This window comes from Oreochromis aureus, linkage group 7, assembly GCF_013358895.1.
Source record: "Oreochromis aureus strain Israel breed Guangdong linkage group 7, ZZ_aureus, whole genome shotgun sequence".
Taxonomy (NCBI): domain Eukaryota; kingdom Metazoa; phylum Chordata; class Actinopteri; order Cichliformes; family Cichlidae; genus Oreochromis; species Oreochromis aureus.
The window spans coordinates 14,531,525-14,543,993 of NC_052948.1; the positions used below are offsets into that span (position 1 = coordinate 14,531,525).

A 12,469-nucleotide genomic window follows, 5' to 3' on the forward strand; every position below is an offset into this window, starting at 1 on the left:
TCCTCAACTCAATTCAGAGGAGCAAGAAACTTTGAACACAGATTTGACATTGGAGGAGCTTACAACGGCTGTAACACAGATGGCATTTGGGAGATCCCCAGGAATAGATGGTTTGAAGATTTTCAGCATCTTGCCAGCAGGGAGTAGTCTCTCTGCTGCCTAAAAAGGGGGACCTTGCCCTTTTAAAGAAGCGGAGGCCAATGATTCTTTTATGTACACACTATGAGATTCTTTCAAAGGTGTTATCCAGTCGACTGAAAATTCTATTGACCTCCTAATTCCAGTGGATTTTTCGTATTGTGTTTCAGGCAGATAGTTGTTATTATCTCTGTTATTTACTATCAGAGATGTTTTTGCTATTTGCGACACATATGACCTAAATATGGGGATTATCTCTATTCATCGGGAGAAGGCAATCAATTGTGTAGATCATACTTTTCTTTTTTCAACTTTGCAAGCTTTTGGTGTAGCAAATGTTTTTCTTTCTTGGGTAAAGATTACACTACACTAAAGCTAGTTGTGTGATGAAGGTGGCAAGTGGGTTGAATAACCCTGTATCAGTTAACAGAGGTATTAGGCAGAGTTGTCCCATCTCAAATGAGCTTTATAGCCTAGCAATTGAACCTCTTTTATTTAGATTGAGAGCTAGATTAAAAGGTTTTATTTTACCGGTTTTCGGTCAGAGTCCTTCGGTAGTGGTTTCTGCTTATGCTAATGATGTTAATATTTTTGTTAGTAATCAACATGATGTGCATAAACTGAGTGAGAGTTTAGCTTTGTATGAAAAGGTTTCTTTAGTCAAAGTTAACTGGGACAAAAGTGAGGCCTTATTGGTGGGTGAATGGTGTGCAGAGAACGTTCCAATCCTGCCATGAAATTTGTGCTTGGGAAGGAATGGTATTAAGACAATGGGACTTTTTAGAGGTAATGAACATTTTGAGAAAAAAGAACTAGGAAGGTATATGGGAAAAAGTTGAGTCCAAGTTGTCTAAATGGAAATGGTTGCTAGGGGTACAGCTCTGATTGCCAATAATCTAGTTGCCTTGACCCCGTGGCACAAGCTTGTAGTGTTTTTTCCACCTGCTGGGTTGGTTAAAGATGTTCAGCGTCTTATTGTGAATTTTTTCTGGTCTGGGCAGCACTGGCTCAATCATCTGTACTCTGTGTTCCAGTGTTGGAGGGGGAACAAGGATTTGTAGATATCATGGCCAAGACCACGGCCTTCAGATTACAAACCCCTCAGAAGCTGCTTTATGGAAGCAGTTGCTGTTGGCTGGCTTTGGCTCGGCGGCTTCTCCAGAAAGCTATACATCATGGACTGGACAAGCATCGGTTTTTGCTTAAAACAGCGGAGCTCGATATGATGGGTTTAACATCATTTTATCATTCAGTGTTGGATGCTTGAGAAACCTGGCCTGTGGCTTTTTGTGGAACCGTTGTTTCACAATGGCTTTGTTGTACAGGACTTTTTGCTGTTGTCACCTACAATAAGGACCAAGCTCATTCAAGCTGGGATTGTGAAACTGGGTCACCTCGCAAGACTGTCGACAGAAAGCATATGCAACATTACTAACATCAAGTCCATCAGAATCTTGAAGAGGATCCTGGAAGAGGTCTGGGAGTCCTTACTTGTGCCACTGAGAGTGTTTGCTGAAAATCACAATTTAGCTGACCAGTGGCATGATTGATATGAGTACATATTTCCAGGGCTTTCAGCTGCTCCAGCTTTTGATGGTTGGCATGAGGAGAATGGACTGCTTCTTTCTCTGAGAGCGCTTGTATTGAGTGTTATCAGTTCATGTGGGAAGAAGCACCTGAATCAAAGTTGTGTTAAGGTGCGCTCTAGTGGGGGTCAGGGAGTCAAGGTGGACACAGGTTTTTGGTTCAGACCTTACCCCTAAGGGCAGATGAAGGATCCTATACAAGTCACCTGCTGAAAAGCGGGTTGGTGTCCTCCAGTGAAGGATTGATACATACAAACAGGCACAGAGCTCACTTTGACTCAACTACTAGGGGAGGATGTCCGTTTTGTGACCAACAGGAGCAGAGGTGGGTAGTAACGAGTTACATTTACTCCGTTACATTTACTTGAGCAAGTTTTTGAAAAAATTGAACTTCTAAAAGTACCTTTATTGTACCCTAATTTTTACTTTTACTTGAGTACATTTGTGAAGAAGAAATGCTACTTTTACTCCGCTTTATTTGGCAATATTCAACTCGTTACTTTTTTTCTTTAAATAATTAACTTCACACATTGAATCCTCAAGGATTGGACCTTGGGCTTGTCCACTTCTCCCATGTGGAGAGTTCCATCACAAGACTGCAGGGATATTTTTGTTCGTCTGATAGCATTTATTTAAAAAATAAATCAGACATTACAACCAGTTACTCACTACTTTAGTAGTCTTTTTACCAACTACTTCTTTACTCTTACTTGAGTAAGTTTGGATGAGTACTTTTCACTTTTACTTGAGTAATAATATTTTAAAATAATGCTACTCTTACTTGAGTACAAGGTTTGGATAATTGACCCACCTCTGAACAGGAGTCTCTAGAACACTTGTTTTTGTCCTGTTTAAGGTTGAAAAGCCTGTTTAGTTTTTTGCAGGTCTAGGTGGAAGCCTTGGGTGAGCGTTTTTCTACGGCTGTTTTTGTCTTTAGTCTTAAGTACAGAGCTTTAAAAAGGAAGTCTCATGTCTTAATCAATTTTCTACTTCGTAAAGCAAAAGTTAGCAATTTGGAAAACAAATTTCCAAATCTTTCTTTCTTTCAATTCATTTCAATTTTATTTATACGGGCCAAATTACAAAAACAGTTGCCTCAAAGTGCTTTATATTGTAAAGTAAACACTGTACAATAATAGGTTAACAATACAATATATCCCAATGAGATAGCAGCCTCACCCATAAGTTGCTTTGTCTGTAAACTAGCTTAAAAATAGGGAAAGGGCACTAATACAGCTTGTTTTAAACAGTCAATGAACTTACGGGGCTACACCAAGGCCCAGTATAGGAAAAATAGGAATTATGCTGAACTGTGAATCAAACACAGATACTATTGTAGTGTCCAAGAGTGAAAATACAGTTTTAAATGAGCACAGATCCCCTTTAATCTTTATGCACATTCCAAATATTTATCAACTTGAGTTAAAAGGATGAGACATAGTCAGTGACTGTATAATTATAAACCTACAAATGCATGCACTATCTCTTTCTTATAATGCATACCTTCTAGTGCTGGAAGTTGATTGTAGCATATTCCAGAGGGATTTCTGCATGTCTTTATCATGTCTTCATCACGTCTGCATGATCTTCCACAGGGCTTATAGTGCCATTCACACTCTCCATCAGGGTTGTAATAATCACAGAATACAGCTAACAAAACAAAAGTAATAAATCATAAATAATCATGAATTCAATGTTATATTAAACTTGATTTGTAAACTCAGCTTATGCTGACAGTTATTATTATACTCTACATTTTTAAAATGTATCTCGTCACAGAAAAAGAAAAAAATGCTCACGGCAGATGGTGGGAGTTCTCCATTTCACGCACACTTCTGCCTCATTACAGGCTGCAGCATAAGCTGCTACAGCTGAACAGAAACACTCACAATCTCCTCCTGAATTACACGCACACGTGTCTCTCACACAGGCATCAAAATATTGTTGGGGATCCACCTTTTTGAAATAAGTAATAGTAAATGTAAGTACAGACTGACTGTAGTCCATGATGGCCTAAATGTTTACTTACATTCATAAACACTTACCTTTGAATGGCAGGCAGCAAATACTGCACTCTTGATAATGCTGCAGTGCTTCACTGCCCATGCCTGCCTGTGTGAGTACAGTGTACATGCATCTTTTGGAGTTTGTGCACTTGAGCAGCTAGGTGACACTTGCCAGCTGTTTCCAAAAATAAGGGGATCAACCACAACTTCTTTATTTTTGGTAGTGAAATCATTCTTGATATTCCCATCAAAATTTCCACACAGACCGCAGACTTTGCCCTAGTTGAATAAGTTGATTTGTAATGGAAAATGGAACTGCATTAATATATATATATATATGTGTGTGTGTGTGTGTGTGTGTGTGTGTGTGTGTGTGCTCTCAGACCTTGAATGTAGATCTGAGTTTGACCATGAGGGTTGTCCTCTTATTCCAAATGACAATAAGGCCATTCTTTGCTTCAATGACAAGATATAAACCCACAGTGTGGACTTGATAGGGTATTTCTTCCCCATTGGTTTGTTTGATAACTCTGATATGTTCATCTGAGAGACGAATTTCACTGTTCTGTAAAAAATAAAACATGCTTATTAGGAATTGTTAAAAAACAACAATTTGAGCATTTAGGAACATTAATACATATGGAATTGCAACAAAGGTAGACCACATCTCATAATTTATACTTTCTAGTTACACACTGTATCTCAGTGTACACATGTACCAAAACTTCACTGAGAAATTATGCAACTACAGTACACAGCAAAAGATGAATATTTAATTATTTGGCATGATTAATTTTCCAAAAGAAAAGTAAAAAAGGGCTCATATTGAAACACACAGTCCAACTCACTATATTCATGACAAGACTGTGTACCCTGTTTCTTTTTTTAAAAAGCCATTTTAATTATAATAATTATGAGGCAATACATTATTATTAATCAATTAATTCTTTTTAAATTTTGTAAATGCAATTTGCTTTCATGTTTACATACCCCTAAAAGAAGCTTGATGTCAAAGGAGCAGACACTTTCAGCATTTTCGCAGGGGATGCTCTCAGTCAGTACCTGAAAGGTGCCGTTCTCACCTCCACAGTGATCCTGTAAGTTTCTCATGTCAGTATCACAGGACTGATTTTAACAGGTCATAAAGACTAAACTTAAGTATGGACTATACCTGGGTGAAGATGTAGCTACAGCCCCCACTAAAGGCAAATCTTGATTCATCAAAAGTGATGTAATTTCCTGCTCCATAAATGGTACAGGTTCCACCACAGTCTTGATGTGTACATTCCCATTTGCTGCTTTTGCATGTGCTAAGATTTGAAAAAGGAAGTTAAATCTTGTTAAATAACTATCACTAATTCCTAAAAGATCACAACAAAATGTTTCAGTGATGTGAAAAAACATACTTGGGGACACCTGCAGTTGGAGTATTATGTGTTTTTAAAATGTACTCTTTATTTAAACAGGATGGATTGATAAATGGATAAGTCATGAGAAATGTCACAAAAACCTCACCATTTATTGCAGTCCACATTAACAGATTGTCCATGTTTATAGTATTCTCCATTATATGGGCAGGGGCAGTCCTCCTGCTTTACACAGCCTCCATTATTATCTGACAGCAGGCCATCAGGACATACACATCCTGAGATACACTGTGTGCTGATCTGTGCAGGATAACAGAAATACATTTCATCAAAATGTTTAATAACTGATTTTGCTGTTGTAATGTCCATGTGTGGCAGTTATGAATCAGCTTCTCAGTCTTACACATTGTTTGTTCAGTGTCTGGCAGCTTTTTTGGCACTCAGATCCCTTTTCTCCCGGCTTTGCATTTGAGCAGTTGAGGAAAACCATTGGGCTTGTGCATGCTGAGAACAATGACAGTGTGTTTAAAAGGACACCACTGTATACTTGTATTTACTAATACTTCACTAATCATAACTAATCATTTGATGAACAGAGTACTTTGTACCTACTTTCAATCATTTGTTTTCCTGAACAGGTTAATTTTCCACCATGGCAGGAGCTGAAACGTAAATGAAGATAGACAAGAGAAAGAAAAGAGATGTATTGTATCAGTTCAATGAAATGACAAGATATCAATTTCAGTTGTGTGTATTCAGGTTAAACATTCCTGGGACACCTTCACATGGTGATACTTGGAAATGTCACAAGCTGAACCGCATCAGTGAAGCAAGAAAGTTCTTTGATATAATGAAACTTGAATTTGCCAGAATTTTAACTTCTTTGCACATTTGCAAAGGCCCAGACATTTACACTTGCTGAATGATGAGTGATTTGTTTTGTAACAGGGTTAAAAAACAAAAAAGCCACACACCCCTGCCCCACCCCCACCTAAAAATAGCTATCAATTAAAACTTCCAAAGTGAACATTGTTTCCTTTCATCTCAAACAGTGTTCTTTCTTAACCCTTCTGGTCTGTGTGCATTCATCTTTTACATTACTTCTATCTTTTGGTCGCAGTTGGCTAGCATGCTTGTTTCGGATCACATTGGATTGTGTGGCTTGTCTCCATTTTCCGAGTGTCTTGGACATGCCATGTGGCATGTGTTTATCATCCTGAGTGGCCAGAAGCTTTTGTTTGGTTGTTTTGTTTTTGTATACTAAGATTCATTACTGTAGATTAAATAGAGTATGAAACATCCAAAATGTGTTCAACCTTAAACATCTGTAGGAGTAATGTTACTCCAGTCAACATGTATGGGACATATTTTGCAGAATAACTACTTGTATTTTGATACTTTATGTATAATAATTTGCCAATAATACAGTTTTATTTTGCATCTCACACTAATATTAATAACTGTCAAGAATATTTTTAAACATGCTCAAATGCTTGTTTGTTTTTAGGACCCCCAAGACTAGCTCCTGTACAACAAAAACTTTGCTTCACCCCATCAAAACCAACATGTTTGCATTGCTATGCCTCAATGTCAACTTGAAATGATGTTAGATCCATTTGGATACATTGGTTACTAGTAGCTGGTTTCAGAGTATCAAATCTCTTGCCCCATGAAAAATAGACATGGTGAAAAAAATTGTCAGACTAAAGATAGAAATGTAACAAGCTGATATAACTAAATATAACTATAAATATAAATATAACAAATATAACTAAATTAAAAAATTAATTAAAATACAGAATATACTGAAAAACGTACCAAATCTGTCCATTACTGAGTGTAGTAACCTGCCCAGGATGTACCACTGTGTCTCCAGCGTAACAGGAACATTGTGAGGGCAACACACACTCATTCTTCTCATTTAGATAAGTTCCTTCAGCACAGCCACAACCATCAAGTGCAGTAAAATCAACCCCACATGTTACACCTGACTGACTAAGAGAGCGACAGGTGCGACCGCAGCTTGTCATTTTGTAGTCATACACAAAAGTAGGTGGACAGTCATTTGTGTATTTCTCTGTTGGAAGGAAAAAGGGACCACTTACAGTTTAAATGGAGACAAATTTAATTCATTGTAGTAGATGATTTGGTTTAAACTTACGGCATGCGTTGTTCCTCCATCCAGTTAACGATACGCCTTCAATAGCACATGCATGAACATAGGCAGATAAAGCAGCACACAAGCAATCCTCGCTTTTTTCACAGGCACACGTGTCATAAATACAATTCTGCAAAGAGAAACAGCAAAAAACTTAATCATCAGTTAAAGCTAATAAATAATTAAAATAAAAATATGTACACATGATTACAAAAATGAAGAAATCACTGCTTACAAGTTTATACTCTTCTGGCCGTATCACAGGATGGCACAGTGAAAAAACACCTTTTGGGTCTGACAGCTGGGAGCACCAGTATTTGGCATATTTCTCTACAGAAAGAAACAGGTTTATTTAAAAAGTGATAAGACATCAACAAAAAATAGAGCATGATGACTGTGACCTACCCTTTTCTGTACTCAAACTGCAGGGGTCCCCAAGTATATTTGTCACATCAGGGCAATTTGGCTTGGTTTTCCATGTGTTGGCAAATGTCCAAGCTGTTTTTTCAACTATACCGTTGGTTGTTTTGAAGTCCTGTGATCCATCGTCATCAAAATCTCCACAAAGACCTGGATAAAGATGATCATGGTCTAATATAACAACAATCTTTACACTTTAAACTTCATTCCAAAACCAATCAAAATCCAAACCCACCGATGAGTTTTCCTTTATTAGATACATTGGCTTTGATGTAGACCTGCATAACAGGTGTGAGCTGAATCTCAACATCAAGCCCGTAGGTGGTGTGGATTACAAGAAAGAATGTAGATGGGTGGAAAATTGTGATATCATCTGTGAAGGAAATAGATATTATGTATATCTATCTATCTATCTATCTATATATATATATATATATATATATATATATATATATATATATATATATATATATATATATATATATATACATATATGTACACACACACACACAGATATATATTTCACATTAAACGATGACACTCATTTAAATGTTGGGATTTCATTCCCTAAAAGACAAATGAATGCTCACCCAAAAAGAGAGGAAGCTGAGAGAGCAGTGTGTTGTAAAAGACCTGCCCACTGGCTTCAACTTTAACCATCTATAGGACAAAGTATATTACTATATCAGAAAAGCCATCTGAACCATTGGAAAACAAATAAACTGTACTAACATATACATATAATTTACCACATGATTTGACAGTAGTAGTGTGATTGAAGCAAGGCAAGTTGATTTGTCAGATTTTTCACATTTAACCAAGTCGCCTTGAAGACTGAAAGTCCCATTGATTTCCTAAAATAAAAAAGTCAAAAATGCACTTAATTACACATGTAGTTTACATGTATTATATTACTTTGTTTGGGAATAATAACAAAAAAAAAAGCAAAAAACCCCCAAACAAAAGTATTTGCTGTTTCACCTCACCTTTGTCAGAACATAAGAACACTCTCCGTGGAACATATACGTTTTATCGTCATAGGTGGTGATGTGAGAGCCACCCAGGATGGAACAAACACCAGGACAGTCTTTAAAATTACAGATCCACTCACCATTTATGCAGGTGCTGTTAAACAGAGGTCTGTCAGTTCATCTTCATAAACCAGTGTGAATATAGACATGAAGTTATAAATGATACAGTTACCAGTTCTTGCATGGCCCGGAGTAGGATTGTCCTGGTTGGTATATTTCTCCATTATGCAAGCAGCTGCAGTTGTCAACAGTGACGCACCCAGTATGTGTGACATCATCCAAGACAGTCCCTTTAGAAACAGATAGTTTTATGATAATACACAAAATCACCATTAGGTCTGATGGATATGTCATCGGCACATTTTGAGGCCCTGATTGTTCCTATTTTTTAACCATAGATGTCGTCACTTTCCTCACTTTCCCAATGGGCTAAAAAGACCTAAGAAGAATTTTTCTTAGATTTCACTGTGGTAAACGTTGCAACCCAGGATGGCAACATTTGATCAAATATTATCCAATTTAGCTTCACAAATACACTAAAGAGTGTCAAAGGGAAAAATAACACATTTAAAGAATAAAAGTGATAACCTAAGAATTATAATAGTGAATACATACTAGCCCCAATTTAAAATAAATAAATAAAGAATATTATCCACTAGAAGCTACAAAACTTACCAAATGGACAGAAACATCCATCAACACAGTGTTCACTACACACTTGGTTGGTGCCCTGGTTTTTGCAAGTGTCCATGCAGGGATTACCACATTCCTTATACTCCAGGTTGAAGGGGCATGATTTTCCTTTAAAGCACACAAAAGTTAGAATTAAAATTAATAAACAAGTAATTGTGATGTTAGTACAGTGAAAACAACAAATCCCCTTGTTTATGTTCTTACCACAGAAATTTGGGTTCTTCCACTGCCCTGGTGTCCCGCCTGCATGAGCACACTGACGGGAGTACTCTGACATGGTCGCACACATGCAAGACGTATCATTGCTGTCACAGGAGCACAGATCTTCCTTACAGGCGTTAATGAAGGACTCGGTGTCAATCAGGCCTTGACAACTATCAAATGCACTTTCAGTTTGCAGTTTCTGGCAGAGGTCTTCCTGTTGGTCAAAGATTATTATGCATTTAATAGTATGCATTTAAATATATGTAAGACACTTGCAAGCAAAAATTATTTGACATACCGGAACTTCGCATGACTCTTTGGCTTGAAAGGACGTGGTCTCACAATTGTCAGACAGACCACTGATTTTCCACTTGTCCCCATATTCGTCAATACTGTAAGAAGCCCCTGTATCTAATATGAAATTATGTTTTAGCAAGTGTGATCACTGAATTGGATTGTAGTCCTTTTTAAGCTTTAGGATTTAGCTCTTACCTGAATTTGTGAACTCATTATTCAGCTCATTGAAGTCACCACACAGACCACAAGTTTGATTTCTGAATTTTGCATCCAGTTCAACCTTAAACCATTTCAAAGTTAGATATGAATTAAATGCAGAAATAAAGATGAAATCTATAATTATTATTTGAATAATACAGGGCAGAGAGGAATACTCTGGTAAAGCTGTTTTTGTTTACCTGTGCTAAAGGTAATATTAATTAAAAAACTGAACATTTCTGTAGCAGTACACACACACACACACACACACACACACACACACACTAGTGTTTAAATCATATAGCACACTTTGGTAGTTATTTGTTTAATGTAATATACAGTTTATTTACTATAATCTGCAGTATATAAGATTTATTTGTATCAAGCACAAAATCCACATAGCTTTCTTTAGTAATTATAAAGAGCACAATTTATTTATTATAGATTACTTCAGAAACATTAGTGACGTCGAACACAGTAGGTAAAAAGCATACCCAGAGGGAGTCTTCTTGATTCCACATTAAGACCAATCCCAGCTTTGCCTGAACTTTAACATAGGATGCAATGCTTTCTACTGAAATGCCACCGCGACTGAAGGGTATTTCAGCACTATAAGGAATAAAAAAAAAATCATCATAGTTAGATTAAATATTAACCGTCCATTAAACCAGTGCATCAGCTGTCAATGAAAAATCACATTTGTAAGACAGACTCACGGTTCATTGTTGATTTTGATGGATCCATTAGCTAATTCCACAACTTCACCATCCAGTTTCATTGTGACTTTGTTAATGGTGGTAACCTCATCGGACTCCTGTCGCTGGAGCTCAATGTTGAAACTGTTGTAGTCTGCCTTACACTGGGATGCAAAGATGTAGCTGCAAGTGGATGGAAGCCTGAACAAATCCCCATCAAATGTCTTAAAGTGATAGTTTCCCCATGTGCTGCAGAACTGGTTGTTGTGAGATGGGCTCACTACTATTTTGAAAGAAAATAAGTCATTACACTAGTGTAATGGTTAATCATTTATTTATTCATTGCGTTATTTTGTCTCTGAATTTTTTTTTTTTACCTGTAATTACCGGCATTTTTCCAGTGTTTTGAACCGTGACTTAAAAAGAAGAAAAAGAAAATAACATTTATAACACCTACATATTGTCATTATGTCAGAAGACAAATATGACTTGTACTTGAGTTCTGTTCATCTTAATGTAACACAAAACAGAAGAAAAAAAAAGCAGAAATAATTAAAGTTTCATCTTCACACAGTCATGTATACCACTCTCATTGTGTTACAATAGTCTACATACCAATGGTGGCTGCTGATAGGCCAAGGCAAAGGCTGAGCCATGGTATCACCCATTCTAGCTGCATGCTGACTGACCTCATGGCTTTGAGCAATCCCTGTCCAGAGAGAGGGAAAGGTGCACCAACTGATACCTCACTGAAAGGGCCGTGTAATATAGTTCATTTGATGTTTGCAGTTTAGGAGGAGCAGAAGATGCATCCTGGGTGTTGACCTTTTTGTCTACATTAAAATCACACCCGTGAAGTGTCTTATAACAACATTTCATCTTCATCTGTTTGAGTCATGATATATTTTGTCACTCCCTCTCTCATGCTCCATACCTCAGTTTTAATGGTAATCTTGGATAAACATCAACATCGTAAAGAAAATATTTTAAACCTAATTGCCATACAGTTTGTTTGTTTTTATTTATTTTTATTATGGAACACTTTCAGGTGAGATTTTCATGAGAACGACACATTGTCAAACAAGGATTGCATGCTTTTCTCACGTCATTGTCAGAAAGACCAGCCCAGAGAATTTGAACTGTGGGTTGGCCTCCGTATCTTTCACTGACATAAGTAAATTTGCTGATGTAAAATACATCTATGAATCACTGAATCACACTTTGAGTAAACATTTGTCAAAGACGTGTAGATATGAAAGGGTTTACACACTAAGACTGTCTGCTTTGTCTTACCAGGTAACTTTATTCACATTTAAGTTAAGATTTAACTACATGATGGGATGTATATGTAATCAGCATAAGTAGCTTTGGATTAACATACAGCAAATGCTCAAAAAGTGAGATGATGAGACTGATGTAATTCTCAGGCTTTGCCAATATGTTTACATTGCCAAATATCATCAGTTATCATGATAACGGCACTATTTTCTGTCTAGTTTGCTCAACAAGTGTAACATTGGGTTTAATGTCTCACAGCCCCAAAAGGATAGATCCTACTAACTTTAGTTACATTTTAACTTCCGCAGATGTAAATATAACAATTTAATGGTACTGTTTTAAAACAATCTTATTAGGACTCAACTTTGTGCAAGTAATTAAATTTTAGCTTGCTGACA

General features: G+C 36.9%; 1 protein-coding gene across 1 annotated transcript; it reads right to left on the minus strand.

Annotated features, from left to right (window-relative positions):
• Positions 1-5,265: 5,265 nt before the first annotated feature.
• Positions 5,266-11,517, minus strand: LOC120441262 (mucin-5AC-like). The gene is made up of 20 exons (XM_039615649.1): positions 11,409-11,517; positions 11,171-11,209; positions 10,815-11,076; positions 10,593-10,707; positions 10,096-10,180; positions 9,902-10,014; positions 9,604-9,817; positions 9,382-9,507; positions 8,879-8,996; positions 8,662-8,800; positions 8,425-8,529; positions 8,266-8,335; positions 7,911-8,048; positions 7,661-7,825; positions 7,491-7,585; positions 7,259-7,385; positions 6,916-7,174; positions 5,706-5,759; positions 5,501-5,601; positions 5,266-5,397 (listed from the first exon to the last, which is right to left on the minus strand). The coding sequence occupies exons 1-19, from the start codon at positions 11,485-11,487 to the stop codon at positions 5,538-5,540; spliced, it is 2,367 nt and encodes a 788-aa protein (XP_039471583.1). The 5' UTR covers positions 11,488-11,517; the 3' UTR covers positions 5,266-5,397; positions 5,501-5,537.
• Between the last annotated feature and the right edge of the window lie 952 nt (positions 11,518-12,469).